At 42.2% G+C, this 19856-nt stretch overlaps 1 protein-coding gene across 1 annotated transcript in view; it reads right to left on the bottom strand.

Moving 5' to 3' along the window:
- The window catches only part of LOC311148818 (transforming growth factor beta receptor type 3-like), a 115701-nt gene extending 105247 nt beyond the window's left edge, over positions 1-10454 (bottom strand). Inside the window, exons 1-2 of the mRNA XM_084185812.1 lie at positions 10273-10454; positions 3762-3997 (exon numbers count right to left, since the gene is read on the bottom strand). Coding sequence (XP_084041938.1) covers positions 3762-3822 — 61 coding nt within the window. The 5' untranslated portion in view covers positions 3823-3997; positions 10273-10454. The remainder of the gene's footprint in view (positions 1-3761; positions 3998-10272) is intronic.
- Between the last annotated feature and the right edge of the window lie 9402 nt (positions 10455-19856).

Below are 19856 nucleotides of genomic sequence, written 5' to 3' on the forward strand. Positions count from 1 at the left end.
CCAAGAACCACGAGCAATGAACATTAGACCGGTGGAAATCTGTCCTTTGGTATGATGAGTCCAAATTTGAGATTTTTGGTTCCAACCGGCGTGTCTTTGAGACGTAGAGTAGGTGAACAGATGATCTCCGCATGCGTGGTTCTCACTGTGAAGCATGGAGGAGGAGGTGTGATGGTGTGGGGGTGCTTTGCTGGTGACACTGTCAGTGATTTATTGAGAATTCAAGACACACTTAACTAGCATGGCTACCACAGCATTCTGCAGCAATACACCATCCCATCTGGTTTGCGGTTAGTGGGCCTATCATTTGTTTTTCAACAGGAAAATGACCCAACACACCTCCAGGCTGTGTGAGGGCTATTTGACCAAGAAGATGGAGTGATGGAGTGCTGCATCAGATGACCTGGCCTCCACAATCACCTGACCTCAACCCAATTGAGATGCTTTGGGATGGGTTGGACCGCAGAATGAAGGAAAAGCAGTCAACAAGTGCTCTGCATATGTAGGAACTCCTTCATGACTGTTGGAAAAGCATTCGAGGTGAAGCTGGTTGAGAGAATGCCAAGACTGTGCAAAGCTGTCATCAAGGCTGTCATCGAGGCGTCTGTTTCTCAAACTAGACACTAATGTATTTGTCCTCTTGCTCAGTTGTGCACCAGGGCCTCCCACTCCTCTTTCTATTCTGGTTAGAGACAGTTTGCGCTGTTCTGTGAAGGGAGTAATACACAGCGTTGTACGAGATCTTCAGTTTCTTGGTAATTTCTTGCATGGAATAGCCTTCATTTCTCAGAACAAGAATAGACTGACGAGTTTCAGAAGAAAGTTATTTGTTTCTGGCCATTTTGAGCCTGTAATCAAACCCACAATTGCTGATGCTCCAGATACTCAACTAGTCTCAAGAAGGCCAGTTTTATTGCTTCTTTAAATCAGCACAACAGTTTTCAGCTGTGCTAACATAATTGCAAAAGGGTTTTCTAATGATAAATTACCTTATTAAAATGATAAACTTGGATTATCAAACACAATGTGCCAATGGAACACAGGACTGATGGTTGCTGATAATGGGCCTCTGTACGCCTATGTAGATATTCCTTTTTTTTTTTTTTATCAGCCGTTTCCAGCTACAATAGCCATGTACAACATTAACAATGTCTACACAGTATTTCTGATCAATTTGATGTTATTTCAATGGACAAATTTTTTTTGCTTTTCTTTTGAAAACAAGGACATTTCTAAGTGACCCCAAACTTTTGAATGGTAATATATAAATAATGGAGAGAAAAAAATGTTTGGGGGGAGGGGTTGGGGGCACCACCGCCTCACACTGGCTGCGTGCTACGCCACTGCTTGTAACTGTAAGTGAAGTATAACGACAAGAAATCTAAGATGTGTCAAATGAATTATATCCAGCTAATGGGCTCCAGCTATGCATTTGTTTGCTAACTTGCTTGCTAAGTGGCTACATTTCAAGATAAAGCTTCTTGGTTACAGCAGAGACATTCAATCCCCTCCTGGATCAAGATGCCTGTTGCTTAAATTGTTTTGTGCATCATAAAATATATTAATAGTGCCCCTTGTTTGCATATTCGGTAATACCGTATACCACGGTATGGTACAGAAACGGTATGAAAGTCTGGATACCGCCCAACCCTAACTCCCATACACTTTCCCTGACACCCAAAAGTACTTGTTACATTTCGAATGCTCAGGCAGGACAGTAATATGGTCACTAACGCACCTATTAAAAACTAAACACAAATACTGCATTTGTAAATGAGTGTTGGAGTGTGCCACTGGCTGTCCGTAAAAAAACAAACAACAAAAAACATTGGGCCGCCTGGTTTGCTTAATATAAGGAATTTGATGTATAGCATTTACTTTTTACTTAAGTATGACAATTGAGCTCTTTTTCCACCACTGTACTGAAGTACATTTACGCAAGTTGTATTTTACTGGGTGACTTTCACTTTTACTTGAGTCATTTTCTATTAAAGATGCACTATGCAGAAATCACTCCGCCATTTCCTGGATGCTAAAATTCTAATAGTTCGCCTAATTTCAGTTTATGTGACAAAACAAGCAAGTATAATTGTACCATCTAAACCGCTGTGAAATATATTTTCCATAACCAAAAATATTGTATTTTCAGCTGTTTGAAGCTGGTGTACAAAACCAAAAGTAAAAGATGTACAAATTAAACTTAAGAATGGGAAGCATAGAAATAGCGCACATACCAGATCTACCACTTCTTACACTTGCTTTCAATGAGAATGACAGATTTATAACTCACATTTTTATGTCAATTTGGTCAGGTCGCCCAAAAAGTTACATATTGCAGCTTTAAGGTATATTTACTTTTACTCAAGTATGAACATTTTGTACTTTTTCCACCACTAGGAAATGCAACAATGCTGGCAGCCGAGTGCATTTGGAAGAATTTAGTGGAAAACATCATGCGTGAGCTCATTGTGTCAACGTGGGAGAGATAGCGTTTGCTCCACTCAGATCAGATACAGCCTGGACCGCTATTGTTTGCTATATGGTCAACATCAAGTCTCTGGAGAGAGTGGTTACTGCCTACAGAAAATAGTGCAAAGGCTGTAGTCAAAGCTGATGTGTTATGGTAAGTTATTTCCTACGATGATGGTTGTTATCAAAATGTTCCACTTCAGGCACTCAAGGTTTTTTATGTTAGATCACACTTTACAGGCCGTATAGGGCATTCATCGATTCTTAATAAAGAACATAAATGCTTCACAAATCATTTACAAGCATAGTCATTACATAAAATGTCATTACTTCCATTCACTTATGAATGATTTCTGAAGAATCTACATAGGTCTTACAAGGAGTTTATGAAGTTTGTTTAAAGTGGGACCCAATGTTGATAAGCAGACTGAATCTTCAACATCGGACACCCTTCCTACAACCAACCACAGGTTTTCTGAAAGCGGCATCCTATTTGTTTGCTTGTTGTTGTTTTTCTCTGTGGTCTGCCTTGCCAAATGGCTGTAAATCACAGTGCTTTTGGCTTCGTCTGAAGGCAGATACATGTGGAGGCATCATGGAGGCCTTCTGGACCTGCTGTAAGATTGAAGCTGTCAGCACTTAACACAAATCTCCCTGCCTGAGCCCTGCCTCAACTCTGTCTCAGCCCTGCCTCCTCAGCACGGCCTCAGCCTCAGTCCTGCCTCCTCACCCCTGCCTCAGCCCAGTCTCAACCCAGCCCCAGTCCTGCCTCCTCACCCCTGCCTCAGCCCAGTCTCAACCCAGCCCCAGCCCTGCCGCCTCAACCCTGCCTCTGCCCTGCCGCCGCAGTCCTGTTTCAAAACTGCCTCAACCCTGCCTCAGTCTCAGAGCTCTGACAACCACTCTCTGCTCTGGGGAGGCTTGCCTGCCTGCTGGGAGGAACAGTGGAAATTCCCAGAGTGTGTAGAGATTTGTTATTGCCTGACAAAACAGGCAACACTAGGCTCGTCCTGACGAGGCCTGGAGTGCAAAGTGTACTTCCAGTTCCTACGAGTGAGTCCACTGCTTGGCTGCCTTCCACAGTGAAGCCTCAATAGAATACAGCATGCATGTGTACTCACTCAAACAGAAAAACATCTCTCTCTAAACACTGTTTCCATTTCAATGATTGCTACAGCATTACCAAAAGCCCTTATTCTTATCTTTCTGAGAAAACTTGTAATAAAAAGTATAGCCTGTAATATATCATTCAAATCCCTATGTCTACAGATATGCAGCCAAACATAACTTACCTGCAAATGCTGAGCAGCAGAATGCCAGAAGCAACAGGGGTAGAATGGGTCTGTCTGCCATCAGAGTATTGTAGTAGTACTGTAGTAGTACTGTAGTAGTACTGGCCTACAGCTTCTCCAGAAAAGGACAGGACGTGATCACTGGCCGGCCTTCCCTTCCTCCTGGTTCTTCACAAGGACAACTCTTCTTCCACCTCACAGTCAGTCAGTAGAGAGAAACCTCACAGGAGCTCCTGCTGCAAAGTCAATGAGATGAAGTAGAGAGAGAGTTAGACAGAGAACTGTGGTGCCTAACCGTTCAGCATGGCCAGAGTAAAGAGTCAGAGTGGGTGTCTCAAATGGCATCCTATTCCCTGCATAGTGCACTACTTTTGACCATACCCCTATTGGCCCAGATCAAAAGTAATGCACTATATTGGGTGCCATTTGGGACACAGAAGTGGTAAGTAACAGAAGGGGCATTAGGATCTAGTTCCCTGTGGGACTGATGAGAAGAGACATGAGAGAGCGGAGAAAGAGTGAAGACAGCGGCCTGGAGACCAGGAGGATTAATCTCATAGGGATAATTAGACGTCATGTGAGTTTAGGGTCCCTGTTCTTGGTACCCATACCAGCCACCCACCTACCCCACCACAGCCCATGCCCAGTCAGTTAAAGAGGGGTGTCTGAGGGTCGAGGAATTTCTGGGTGGCTGGTGGGTGTGAAAACCCTGTTTTCTGAACATGGTATGGGGGGGGGGGGGAGGGGGGGACACAGATTTCAGACAGTTTAATTGAGATCGTTGGGAAAGACTGGATCCTCCACCGGGGTCTTGGCTAAACTGCTTAGCGCTGGTGGGGTCGACCGCGCTGCTAATCAGCATGACCATAGCTGAACTGTTGAACTTGACAGGTCTAACTAAGCCCACATACTGCTAGCCAACCCTCTCTAACAGGGCTAAGGACCAGAAAATCCTTATGTCTCAATTTAATCCATTGCTATTGCTTCATCTTAAAACAATAACAATAAATACTCTCAAATTAATTAATGGATAATCTAATGGACCATATAATGTCCTGATAAAACAGAATATAATTCATTAAAAACTTCTGTTGTCTTTTGACCATTATGTTTAATTAAATGCTTCTGTATTGTATTTCTAAACCACTGGTTCTCAACCTCTCGCAACTCAAAGCTTTGATGTCAAAAACGGTAATAACAAATCAGTCTTAAAAAAAAACCTTATCAGTCATTTTCAGAAACACAAAGGCATTGGAATTAGACTGGTGGTCCAGTCTGTTTGTGTTTTAGCCAACTGCTCTCTGTCTCCATTTGTTGGCATGCCAAAGTTGTATTTGGGTGAAACTGTTTGTTAGTTTTTTTCAAAACATTATGAGCAGACTTAACTTCTGTTTTAAAAGTAATATGTTGAAATATTTTGTCAAATAATAAGTGAACAGTAAGCCTGCCTCAGTCTCACTATCACATCAGTCAGAAAAGGGGAAAACATTTTTCATAGCTCATTGAGTTGTTAGGATTACTCTATAAAATCAGAGGATTCTCTGAACAATAGTGCCGTAATGCAGCACACACAGGAACGCAACACCACAGCACAGCCATTCAGATGATGACCCCAGTGCAGAGTCCTGACAGGCCAGAGGCCAGCCCCAGTGGTTTCCTCTCTCTGTAGAGACAACACAGACCTGATAAATGCATTGTGCTCTGTATTTCTCTACTCTGTATGTAGTATGCCTTTTCATGTGATGATCTGATGTGTCAACATCAGAATTTAATTAAAATGTTCATGCTTGTTCCCCTTAGACTTACCTGCCAGCCCACCTCAAAGCAACATAAGTACAGAATCTATCCTATAGAAAATGTAATAGTTGGGCCAGTGGCCAGCAGTGCTCGTGGACCATGGCAGCCGTCAGTTGATGACAAGTCTGGTGTAAGAAGACATGCTGGTCACCTGGTGTGACCGCCCGGCCAGTGATGAGATCAGAGAGAGAGAGATGTGGTCATGTTACAGATGGAGCATCTCTGTGTTTTTCCGACTACACACCGCTTCGCCTTTCCACAGCAGCATTCATGGGAGGAGAGCTGTACGGACGGAGGCCTAAGGAGGGCTAAGGTGCATCGCTGCGCTCCACAGTGCAAACAGCTGCTGGAACAAAGGGCCTTTCAGACCCTGGCGGCTGCATGGGCTGGGAAGTCATTTTGGAGGATCACGACAAATATTACACTTCCAGCTCGCCGGGCGGGGCTAGTGCCTTCTTTTGATTTGTGGGCCCCTTTCCCAACGCCCCCCTTCATAAGTGGAGGTAAACTGTGTCCCTCCATTCTCCTCTCTAGGTCAAAGACCATATCAAAGGGAAAGTAGATGACAAGATATTATTCCCACGCTGACCTCGGCCAGGGCTGAACTGTTTCGCGACACCACAGAGTACAGAGTGGCCTAGAGCAAGAAGAGCGAAACAAGAGAAAGTGCTGAGAAAAACAAACGGACTGAAGGGTTTTTGCGTCCTCCCAGAGATCAGATTGATTGTTGTGACAGTTGGTTCAGCAGCACTTTCACTATGCCTAATTGTTGTCAGAGGAAAAAAGCACTGGCCCAGCCTATAGTGAAAGAGTCAAGTCAACCATTCTATGGGTTGATTGCATGGGTCTGGACTCTGGATTCAAACCGATGCGAGAAACTGACAGACTTTTTGTTGCCGTAACAGTAGGATCACCTCATGTGACTCTTTAAACTCTAGCCATCCATCCAAGCAGAGCTTCCATTTCATTCTGAGCTGCTCTGGAAAAAACATTAGAAACACTGCAAACCCCAGACTGAACATAATAAGTAGCTATGAAGTACTCTACACTGTTGCAGCGTCAGAAGAGCAGAAATGCCACATGGTTTACAAAACAGGCAGAGTTGTTTACATAAACATAAACTGGGGCCTCCCGAGTGGCGTAGCGGTCTAAGGCACTGCATCGCAGTGCTTGAGGCGTCACTACAAACCAGGGTTCGATCCCAGGCTGTGTCGCAGCTGGCCGCGACCGGGAGACGGCGCACAATTGGCCCAGCGTCGTCCGGGTTAGGGGAGGGTTTGGCCGGCCGGGATGTCCTTGTCCCATCGCGCTCTAGCGACTCCTTGTGGCGGGCCGGGCGCATGCACGCTGACTTCGGTCGCCAGTTGTACGGTGTTTCCTCCGACACGTTGGTGCGGCTGGCTTCCGGGTTAAGCGAGCAGTGTGTCAAGAAGCAGTGCGGCTTGGCAGGGTCGTGTTTCAGAGGACGCATGGCTCTCGACCTTCGCCTCTCCCGAATCCATACAGGAGTTGCAGCGATGGGACAAGATTGTAACTACCAATTGGATACCACGAAATTGGGTAGAAAAAGAGGTAAAAAGTATGAACGAATGTACTACTATGGCCGTATGTAGCAAGCGTCTAGGTGTAGGAGTGCTGATCTAGGATCAGTCAAGTCTGTCCATGTAATCGTATTCATTGTGATCTAAAAGGCAAAACTGATCCTAGATCAGCACTCCTACTCTGAGATGCTTGAAACATATGGCCCTTGGTCATGTCTAAGCCTAACCCAAAATGATACTAAAACAGTTTTAGGCATCCCTAGTAGGCAGATCATTAATCAACAGTGTGATAGAGCTGTTAATGTAAGTCCCTCCTATCTAACAAAGGGAAAGGCTGTGTAATGAAGGATGTCCATTGCCGATCGCAAACCACCTAGGGACCAGTTACTTGCATGCTCTGCCACCCTTACGCCGGATCAAGCATAAATCACCTATTAAATACGGCTAATGTCACCTATCAAATACGGCTAATGTGTCTGAATGAGCATCCCCAACCAACTCATCTCAGCTCATTACTCCATCTGGACATTAGTCCATCTGGAAAACTACCCCTGCAGAATATGAACTGTTTCTGCACTAGGATACTGAAAAGTTTCATAACCTAAAATGACACTCATTTTGGCTGCTGTCATTTCACTACTTTATTGATTGAAGTAGGCTGGCTGGTTCTTCAGACTAAACAAAGTTCCGTTTCTCAATTGCGTAAGACACCGATGATGCAGACTAGAGTAACTCCACTTGTTTATAATAGAAAATGTGGTCTTTCAGAAGAGACCAATCTTCCCTCCCCACATCCCCTCCACGTGTCAATGCAAGGATACACTAGGGATGCATGTCTTAACCAGCTGTGTGTGAGTGTGTGTGTGTGCGTGCGTGACCGGGACTGACCAGCTGCACACTCTCCCCATCCATCTGTGTACTATTTACTATGCCTATGACCCCTGAGTGAGTCAACCCACATGCAACACACATACAGCCAGACCCACGCTCATACACTGAACGTCGTCAGTATTAGTGATGGGGCGGGGGGGGGGGGGAAATCGATAGAGTTACATATCGGGATATTATTTTTAACTATAAATCGTATCATTTTGACAATGTCGCAATATTATTTTTGTGCTAGTTGGCTGTACCTGCACCAAACCTCCAGTACTCCTCCTTTATAGCTTGTTCTTCATCTTACATGTATTGTTAAATAGGGAGCAATTTGTTTTCAGCAATTTTATTTCCATGATTGATCAAAACTCGTTTTCTCATGGCTCTCTCTTGTCCCTCTGCAGCAGACATATGGTGAACAATATGTTTGGAATAAAATCATAGTATCGAATCTCAATACATATAGAATTGTGAGAATTGCAATACATATCGTATTGGCACCTAAGTATCATGATAACATCATATTGTGAGGTCCATGGCAATTCCCGGCCCTAGGCAGTATTTGTGATCTATAAGAGTGAGTCACAACTGAGTACATACACACAAGCACCAACAAGCACATATTCCAGGCATTTTCCCTGGCCCTGCTTCACTCTCTGAGTCAGTTCAGTTATACAGAGACTGAGGGCATGCTTTGTTATCAGGCACGGCCTCACCTTGTGTGTTTTCATCACCTCACTTAAGGCATGAGTCACAGGTCTCTCAACCGTCTCCCTACTTCTGACACCATGGAATAGGTTCAAGCCCTTACCTCAGCTAACAAACCCAGCTATCAAACATATAGCATTCAAACATTGGTATAACAATATAGTTGCTATCAAACATAAGTATGTCTTATTATACAGTACAATGGGCATAGCTTCACCTGATTAACACAGTATATCATGCCCCAAACTCTGCCTATCATGCCCTACTAAGCTGCACAACAATAATCCTCCACAGAAATCCCTAAAGCAAGTCTTTAGAATGCAATTAAATCAGCTTTCTGACACAGAGCACGATTTGAAATCGAAAGCTTTTTTTTTTGCTCATGTTTTAGAACTACATTAATTACAACTTTTCCCATATCAGACATACTATATCTCGGATATTCTTTCATCATAACAAGGGAAACAGTTACTGTATGTCCACTTTCATCAAGTCAATAATATTATTATGATGCATATCAAGGGTTTCTGAAAACGGCTCCTAAAATGACAAAATCAGCATTAGTTCCAGAGAACTCAAACTAAAAGGAAGATACTGTACATGCATACTGCAAAGGTAACAATCGTTACTGTAAATGCATTCACATCCTATTGGAAGTAAGTTTGTATCATGCATTGCTTTCACATCAGTGATGCCACACAACTTGTTGAAGGCAGGGATACACAACAAAATAACACATAAGTGTGATGTTCAGCACTAAGATGCTATAGGCCTATCTGATTATGGCAGGTCAGTAGTGTAACTTTGAACTTAATTCCCAATAGTGATCCTCTCACCTTGATGTCTAAATCAAAGGTTGCACAAATATATCGCCTAGTCTAATACTAATTTAACCTAATATCATATTAAGCCTACATTACTATGTTTACAATGTGAACATTTCATTTAGTTATAGACAGTTATAAACCATTAATTGCATATTTGAAGCAACAATGGTGACACATCAATTGAGAGGTGATAGGTAGCTGTAGGTGTGTGGAAAGACCATGCAACTGCCATGTGTGTTTGGTTTTGAGAGCTTAACAGTTTCAATATACTCAAAATGTTATGTTCGCAAATAGCTGTTGGGACAGTTGTTTAGCCATGACAGCATGGGACGTCATACAAGTAGATAATAGGAAAAACACCCATAATGCTGAATTTCATGTGTGAATTCATTCGAAGAACATTATGCGCAGCACTTTGCCGTGTTATCAAATAAACAATCAAAGCAAATGCACTTTTTGGTTTGCGAGTGTGTCACACAATGGACAACAATTTTCACTTGCAACCATAGTCTATCAAAGAATATCAGACATAAAACGCGCCGCATTTTGTATCCAGTGAGGGGATGTGAGCCACGGACACAATAATGATTTGCTCCAGAGTCAGATGTGTTCAGAAGAAATGCAAATAAGTATAATATAAACATTATTTTCATAAAACAATTATTACGTAGGCCATAGTCATTTTTATTTTTTCTGCCTGTACGCTAGCATAACACGTTGGAAAGCTTGTAACACTTCAAGAAGAACTCTGACGTAGCCTACCATGCAGAATCTCCAGAAATGTCAAAGTAAACTTTGTTGGAAGTTGTTGCTTGCCTTGTAGTGGTTCGAATGGATGCGAAATGTATCCTGTCCTTTCCTTGGAAAAACATAAAAACACAACTGCGTCCTTGCAAAACAACGTTAGTTGTCGGGTTACAGAATTTGCCAAGTTTATGAACAGTGAGTTCCCTACTATCGCTTAAAAGTTTTAAATAGGCTACTTATCCCCGTTTTCACTAAGCACTTCATTTTGGGGGTGGGTCTTGTGGTAGGAGGAGGGTGAGAGGTAGATAGCTACATCAATCAAGAGACTAACGGTGTCATTGGAGAAGAGCATACTGTCATGCCCTGCTGTCATTCAAGTGAGTATAATTATGGTCCAAACAGATTGCACATTATGGCATTAGACAAACACAATATAGCCTAATAGACAGACCTCGACTAACCGGTGCCCCCGCACATTGACTCTGTACCGGTACCACCTGTATATATCCTCCCTACTGTTTTTATTTTACAGCTGCTCTTTAATTATTTGCCATTTAAATGTTGTACTTATCTATTTTTTACTTAAGACTTTTTTTATTTTCTTAAAACTGCATTGTTGGTTAAGGGCTTGTAAGTAAGCATTTCAGTGTTGTATTCCGCACATGTGGCAAATACAATTTCATTTGATTAGAACTATCTAATTCATAACAGATCACTGTTTTATTAGCCTTGAATGGTCAAGAAAATAGGAAAATAATTGAATCTGTAGAAAAAATACAAATGTAGATTTTCTGCAAGGGGCTATATTTAACGTTAAAACATATTATTGTCAAGTGTTCCATGTGCTCTCCGCCTCCAAGAGAGTTATCAATTCAATTTCATCTGGCATGTGTGTAACTACCTAGAGTGTGTTCGTAAATTATATCTGGAGTGCCAGAGTGCGCTCTGGGCGTTCGTAAATTCAAAACTTTGTCACATTGTCCGTTCGTAAACTAAGAGCGTTTCGCTCTCGGAGCGTACACTGGACGCTCTGGGGAAGGAGTAGGGTTGATCCAAGCGTTCTGAACTCACAACGGCAGTCAAGCACCCAAGCTAACTGACTAACGTTGGCTAGTTAAATGAGAGAACACCTCACTCTGACCATTTTACTCGCCCTAGCAGAGCTGGTTAGACTGTAACTGTGCTGATGGCAACAATTTAATTACGTATTTTTGCCAACGTTCACGGACACCGGCTGTATTCAACTGGTGTTGAGCGTTCGTAAATTCATCAGTTATTCTGCACTCTGGCACACTGACGAGAGTGCACTGAAATCGGAGTAGATAGCCAGAGTGAATTTACGAACGCACCCCTAGTTAGCGGTGCGCTAGTAGCGTTTCAATTAGTGACGTCACTCGGTCTGGACCTCTCGATGTAGTTGTTTGCCATGCATTGCAAAGGCTGCAGCTTTTGTAGAGCGATAGGTAACGATGCTTCGTGGGAGCTGTGTTCAGTGTTCCTGGTTCAAGCCCAAATTGGGGCGACGAGAGGGATGGAAACAAGTATGTCACATGCACGTGTGTATTTTTGGTTATACTATCCTTGTGGGGACATTTCGCCAGTCCCCACAAGTTAAAATACAATTTTAGGCTTAGGGATTTTACAATTAGGTTTAGAATTAGGGTTAGGTTTAAGGAAAATAGGATTTTGAATGGGAATCAATTGTTTGGTCCCCACAAGGATAGTAAAACAAACGTGTGTGTCTGTGGTAGAGAGGATATTGATATTATTACCTGCATATATGTACCTACCTCGACAACTCGTCTCAGCTTGTATCTCTGAACAAACAGGTGAGTTTTTCTTTGCTGTGATATCATCTCTCCACAGAGAGGGAAACGCTATATGGAAGGGTACGACACAAATGTCAGAGAGCGGATTTGCCACTAATTAGCCGGCACCTGTGACAGGAGGGGAGGACATTTTGTTATGGAACACCTTGATAACTTCACAACAACACTGATGTGCGGCTTCTGAGAGTTGACAAGCTAACGCTCAAAGGGCTCAAATAATTGTACATCTCATACATATCATTAATGATGGTGAAAGGCCTGCATGTGTTGTGTGTTTTTTTGTGTTGAATGTTTGGGTTTAAGGTAGGCCGACATCTCAGACAGGGAGAAAAAATAAGTGTGAATACGAAAATAAAAGTAACATGATACCTTCTAATTTCAGTGAAGTAAAAAGTGTACTAGAGTTAGTATAGTAGGCTATACTACAGTTAGTAGCCTACTTTTCGGGTCAATGAAAAGAGAAGAAAAAAGTAACATTGAGAATTGGCTAAAAAGAGAAGAGGAGCTGGGGTGAACTTTGTATGAAAAATGAATTCTTTACATTTTAATATAAACTCGAAGAGTAAGGAAAAAATACATTTGGCTTTGATTTTGAAGAAACCGTTGCAGATGCAAGGGTCATTGCTTCAAACCACATTCTCTTTTATCGTGAGCCAGTCAAATGATGTGCCTTCGGCATATTTGGCTCTACACTTAACTTGTTATTCATTTACTAAGCACAGTTTGTCACAGGAACCATTTCTCACATATGAGCAATGATCTATGTCGAATGTGTGGTAGTACCCCTGACCTCTGTCTCACAAAGAGTGGTAGTACTTTTTTACCCGAGGTATGAATGCGCGAACATGCAAAGGCATCAAATATGTCCATTGGACAATAGCTCACAGTTTGAATAGAGAGTGAAAAAGTCAAGGACTAGCCAACAGAATTGCACAGCATGTTCATCTTGTGCAGAGAAAAGAAAAGCCCGATATGACAGACTATTGATTGTTGATAGATATACACATAATATCTCAATCAAACAATACATGGTAAATAACAGTATATTAAATGCATGGTCATGACGTCTTCATGATAACCTATTTTGGAGAATTAGTTGGTCCTAGCATGTCAGAATATTTTGTAACACATAATACTGCCCTCCTGTGGCTGTTTGCAAATAGCACTCCTCCTGATTCCTATAAATGCAGGATTTTCCTCATACTCCTCATACTTTTATTGTCAGCACTGTATTGTCAGACAAATGCTGAAGTAATTTTGTGGTTCATCATGACACTATTTGTAAGTTTGAAGAAGTATTGTTTGTGTTTAAAACAGACACTTACAAAGCAACTCTGCTGAATGAACATTAATTATATTTCGATTTCCTACGGCTGCGTTTACACAGGCAGCCACATTCAGATTATTTTCCCCACCAATTGGTCTTTTGACCAATCATATCAGATATTTTTCAAAGCTGATCTGATTGGTCAAAAATATTAGCATTGGACTGCCTGTGTAAACGCAGCGTAAGAAACGCCATCTGCATGTTGAGCGCAGTTCCTGACGCATCCACATTGAATTTGCTTTCCAGACATAGATATTTGGTTGGCTGAAGTTCCCATTTATTGCACAATGAAAAATTGAGTTCCAATAGAAAATATGACCATACGAACGTGATGAGGTGCATTCCATACGCGTTCTAGTGAGAGGGTATGAACTGTGCTCTCTCCTCTCACCTGTGCAACACTTCCTGGTCACCTGTGTAGCAGAGTTGGGATCAATTCCATTTAAATTTAGAAAGTAAACCAAATTCTAAATGTTCCTCATTGAAAAGCATTGAAGAGAATTTGAATTTCTGTATACTTCCTAAATTGACTGGAATTGAAACAGAATTGACCCCAACCCTGCTACACAACACATTAAATGAGCACATAGCCAGACCAAAATGTCACCTACAACTTTGATTGGATGGACACAGAATATACATTTCACAAGACAACCTTATTGAGTTCTGTCTTATTAGCCATTATTTTTCTCCCATTCACCTTAGGCCATAACCATAACATTGCAAATTGCAATACAGAGGCAGGGAATCAAGTGTGCAAATGAGAGGTTAGCTCAAATTCTGCTACATTGTTCTCATTTATCTATGGTTGTTCTGTTCTTGCGGTAGTCACTAGTTAACACAGCCACAAACTCATAATTATGGCTAATTTACTATTTATCTTCTTAAAGTCTGTGCGTGATGACGTACTGCACGTAAAAATATTTTTTGCAGTTAAATTCCCATTTACTGAATAAAAAATATAAACCAAATTGGCTTCCATCGAATTTTCAACTCTACTGATGGTTTTGTCACAATAAATGTTGCGTTATATAGCGAATGTGCCCACTCTGGTCTTGGTACGTGCGCTCTAGACAACAGCTCACAGATATAGTGCGAGTATAGCCAACATTATGAGATTATTATGGACAAAAGAGCGAGATTATTTTAATTTGTCAAACGGCAGTCAAGCATCGATCATCATGTCACCAGAATAAGACCCTTGATATTTATTGGAAGATATTGGAAAACATATGCATCAAGCTCACCACCTTGCACTTTACCACCCTGTGCAGTTTATCATAATTCATTTCATCTGTAGTTTAATAAACTGCATGCCTTCCCGGGTCGTAATGGGAGGACCACACAACATGTTATCGCGTGACTCCAAGTTTACTTCGATATGATGGTTATTATATCAATATTTGCGCATACAAACGTTTCCACCGCTATTTCTCGCATAATTAAGTTTACCAACACACAAAGATCTCACCTTGTCTAGCGTATTTTGTTTTGTTGACATTTGTTAAGTTTAACGACAAATTAGCTTTTTCCATCATGCCTGTCTTGCCATTTTTTATCGGTACTTTACTTGCATAAAAAGGTTGGATGGAAAAATGGCTAGTAACCACATTTCCATCCACAGTTTTTCTGTGAGTAAAGTCATGACAGCTGTGATGGAAACAGGAAGTTTCAGAATAATTTTATCAATGCCAACAGATAATTTGTTCATTCGACATGGTGGGATCTTTGAGTCAAAAATTAATTATGCGAGAAATGGCACTGGAAACGCCTTTATGATCAATGCTTGACTGCCATTTGACAAATATTCTAACTCTTATCCATAATAATGTCATCATGTAGACTAGTTTACCCGCACTGTATCTGCGAGCTGTTGGCTAAAGTACACATGCCAAGACCAGAGTGGGCACATTTGCTATTTAACACAATGGTAGAGTTGAAAATGTGATGGAAACACGTTGAACTTTAGATTTTTGTTCAGTACATGAAAACCTAAGTGAAAAAGTACATTTTGGGTGCATTACGTCATCACTCACTGATTTTTACCTGCAACAAGTCTGTTTGGTGGAAACACTAATGGTGGGAAAATGTGCATATATTCTTAACGGGGATTTTAGAATATTCGCATGAAAATCTGTCCCCAAGTAGATGGAAACCTAGCTGATGGTTTTAACAAGCAGAAGTTACTTTTCTTAGCAGGTTAGGATAATTCATGTGGCAGGTTAGAATTAGGTTACGGTTAAAGGGGTCGCGTTAACACAGAATTCTACGTTTTAAAGATACAACGCATAAGAAATACACTACATGACCAAAGGTATGTGGACACCTGCTCGTCGACCATCTCATTCCAAAATCATGGGCATTAATATGGAGTTGGTCCCCCCTTTGCTGCTATAACAGCCTCCACTCTTATGGGAAGGCTTTCCACTAGATGGTGGAACATTGCTGCGGGGACTTGCTTCCATTCAGCCACAAGAGCATTATTGAGGTCGGGCACTGATGTTGGGTGATTAGGCCTGGCTCGCAGTCGGCGTTCCAATTCATCCCAAAGGTGTTCGATGGGGTTGAGGTCAGGGCTCTGTGCAGGCCAATCAAGTTCTTCCACACCGATCTCGACAAACCATTTCTGTATAGACCTCGCTTTGTGCATGGGGGCATTGTCATACTGAAACAGGAAAGGGCCTTCCCCAAACTTACCACAAAGTCACTGGAACTAAGGGGCCTAGCCCAAACCATGAAAAACAGCCCCAGACCATTATTCCTCCTCCACCAAACTTTACAGTTGGCACTATGCATTGGGGCAGGTAGCGTTCTCCTGGCATCCGCCAAACCCAGATTAGTCCGTCAGACTGCCAGATGGTGTGGCGTGATTCATTTACATTTTAGTCATTTAGCAGACGCTCTTATCCAGAGTGACTTACAGTTAGTGAGTGCATAATTATAATTATTTTATTTTTTTCATACTGGTCCCCCGTGGGAAACGAACCCACAACCCTGGCGTTGCAAACGCCATGCTCTACCAACTGAGCTACACGGGATTCATCACCAGAGAATGCATTTCCACTGCTCCAGAGTCCAATGGCGGCGAGCTTTACACCACTCCAGCCGACGCTTGGCATTGCGCATGGTGATCTTAGGCTTGGAACTCGGTAGTGACTGTTGCAACGAAGGAAATGTTATTTTTACGCGCTACGCGCTTCAGCACTCGGTGGGCCCGTTCAGTGAGCTTGTGTGGCCTACTACGTCACAGCTGAGCCGTTGTTGCTCCTAGACCTTTCCACTTCACAATAACATCACTTACAGTTGACTGGGGCAGCTCTAGCAGGGCTGAAATTTGACGAACTGACTTGTTGGAAAGGTGGCATCCTATGACGGTGCCACTTTGAAAGTCACTGAGCTCTTCAGTAAGGCCATTCTACTGTCAATGTTTGTCTATGGAGATTGCATGGCTGTGTGCTCGACTTTAATCACCTGTCAGCAACGGGTGTGGCTGAAATAGCTAAATATTGAAAGGATGTCCACATACAGTGCATTCGGAAAGACCCCTTGACTTTTTCCACATTTTGTTACATTACAGCCTTATTCTAAAATAGATTAAATTGTTTTTACCCCTTATCAATCTACACACAATACCCCATAATGACAAAGCAAAAACAGGTTTTTAGAAATGTTTGCAAATTTATTAAAAATAACAAACTGAAATATGACATTTACATAAGTATTCAGACCCTTTACTCAGTACTTTGTTGAAGCACCTTTGGCACCCTTGATTCTGCTTGGGTATGACGCTACAAGCTTGGCACACTTGTATTTAGGGAGTTTCTCCCATTCTTCTCTGCAGATCCTCTGAAGCTCTGTCAGGTTGGATGGGGAGCGTCGCTGCACAGCTATTTTGAGGTCACTCAAGGACATTCAGAGACTTATCCCGAAGCATCTCCTGCGTTGTCTTGGCTGTGTGTTTAGGGTCATTGTCCTGTTGGAAGGTGAACCTTTTCCCCAATCTGAGGTCCTGAGCGCTCTGGAGCAGGTTTTCATCAAGGATCCCTCTTTACTTTGCTCCGTTCATCTTTCCCTCGATCCTGACTAGTCTCCCAGTCCCTGCCGCTGAAAAACATCCCCACAGCATGATGCTGCCACCACCATGCTTCACCGTAGGGATGGTGCCAGGTTTCCTCCAGACGTGACGCTTGGCAATCAGGCCAAAGAGTTCAATCTTGGTTTCATCAGACCAGAGAATCTTGTTTCTCATGGTCTGAGAGTCCTTTAGGTGCCTTTTGGCAAACTCTAAGCGGGCTGTCATGTGCCTTTTACTGAGGAGTGGCTTCCGTCTGGCCACTCTACCATAAAGGCCTGATGGGTGGAGTGCTGCAGAGATGGTTGTCCTTCTGGAAGGCTCTCCCTTCTCCACAGAGGAACACTGGAGCTCTGTCAGAGTGACCATCGGGTTCTTGGTCACCTCCCTGACCAAGGCCCTTCTCCCCCGATTGCTCAGTTTGGCCGGGCGGCCAGCTCTAGGAAGAATCTTGGTGGTTCCAAACTACTTCCATTTAAGAATGATGCGGAGGCCATTGTGTTCTTGGGGACCTTCAATGCTGCAGACATTTTTTGGTACCCTTCCCCAGATCTGTGCCTCGACACAATCCTGTCTCGGAGCTCTACGGACAATTCCTTCGACCTCATGGCTTGGTTTTGCTCTGACATGCACTGTCAACTGTGGGACCTTATATAGACAGGTGTGTGCCTTTCCAATCAAGTTGTAGAAACATCAAGGATGATCAATGGAAACAGGATGCATCTGAGCTCAATTTCGAGTCGCATAGCAAAGGGTCTGAATACTTATATAAATAAAGGATCATTTTTTTGTTTTTTATAAATGTGCAAATATTTCTAAAGACCTGTTTTGGCTTTGTCATTATGGGGTATTGTGTGTAGATTGATGAGGAAATGTTTTTATTTAATCCATTTTAGAATAAGGCTGTAACATAACAAAATGTGGAAAAAGGGAAGGGGTCTGAATACTTTCCGAATGCACTGTATCTTGCTGCGTTTTGTAACTCAGATCAAAAAAGCTTCTTATTGTAATTTCTGCTCGGGATCAGACAAATTTTGTGCTTCAGTTGCACTGCTCCACTCCAGATGAGAATTCACAAACAGGCATTCTATCAGCAGACAGTGCTCTGACTGTCTACTTTTGTCAGGTACTTTTCTCGGGGTAGCCTACTTTTCTCAGATAAAATGCAAGATTAACTTCAAGCAAAACATTAGGAAATGTAGCTGGCTGCATTCTTTCTAGCTCTGACTCTGCTGATAGCTACTTTATTGAGGAAAAATTCTTACTATGCCTGTGATATGTGGTTGTCCCACCTAGCTCTCTTAAGAGGAATGCAATAACTGTAAGTCTGCTAAATGACTAAAATGTCAAATAAAAATCAGAAATATGACCATGCATCATTCAAAAATAATTGTCTTTATCATTGTAAGCTCATTTACTTGTGTGGCTGCTAGCCAAATCTGTCATCTGATGAAAATGAAGATATTTTCTGCCGAATGCGTTGCACTAATGTATTTTCTGTGAAGGAAAACTATGGTTACATGCCCCTGATCACTCTATTGAAGAAAACAAAAAAAGTTGACTTTCAATATAAAACGCAGGTGAAATGGTTTAAAACGCAGGTTTTTTGAAAATGCAGATTTCTGAACTCTAACGTGACCCCTGGGTTAATGCGATGCAGCACCAGTGATGTTTCCACCAAATTGACCTGTTGTTGATCAAAATCAGTGCGTGGTGACATAGTGCACACAAAATGTTATTTTTCGCTTAAGTTTTCATGTACCGAATAAAAATCTAAAGTTCAATGTGTTTCCATCACATTTTCAACTCTACCGATAGTTTTGTCACAAAAACTGTTGCATTAAATAGCAAATGTGCCTACTCTGGTCTTGACAAGTGCGCTCTAGCCTACAGCTCGCACGTACAGTGTGGGAAGGCTGTGCGGGTAGGCTAGTCTACATAATGAGATTATTATGGATAAGAGCGAGAATATTTGTATGTCAAACTGCAGTCAAGCATCAATCATCATGTCACCAGAATCAGACCCTCGATATTTTTTGGAAAGGACGGAGCATCAAGATCACGTGCACTTTCACCACATGGTTTAGTTCTTCTTCTTTGGTATCATGGCGTTCGCACATTTTGTTTGTGCATGCCGCCCCCTACTGTGCGGTAGTGTGTTCAATCACGTTACATTTTGTGATACAAAAACAAAAAGGATAGGGTAAAAAATAAAATAAATTGCACCACCAACTAATCCTACACCTATATACCACTATTTCATAAAAATAAAAAACCACCACCCCATTTCACTACTTTCACCCTAAGTGATCCTACACCAGGCCGATGGCCTGGGAAGACGGGACTCTTTCGTTTAACACACCTTGTAACT

This window comes from Coregonus lavaretus (genome assembly GCF_964263955.1).
Source record: "Coregonus lavaretus genome assembly, chromosome: 21".
NCBI lineage: Eukaryota > Metazoa > Chordata > Actinopteri > Salmoniformes > Salmonidae > Coregonus > Coregonus lavaretus.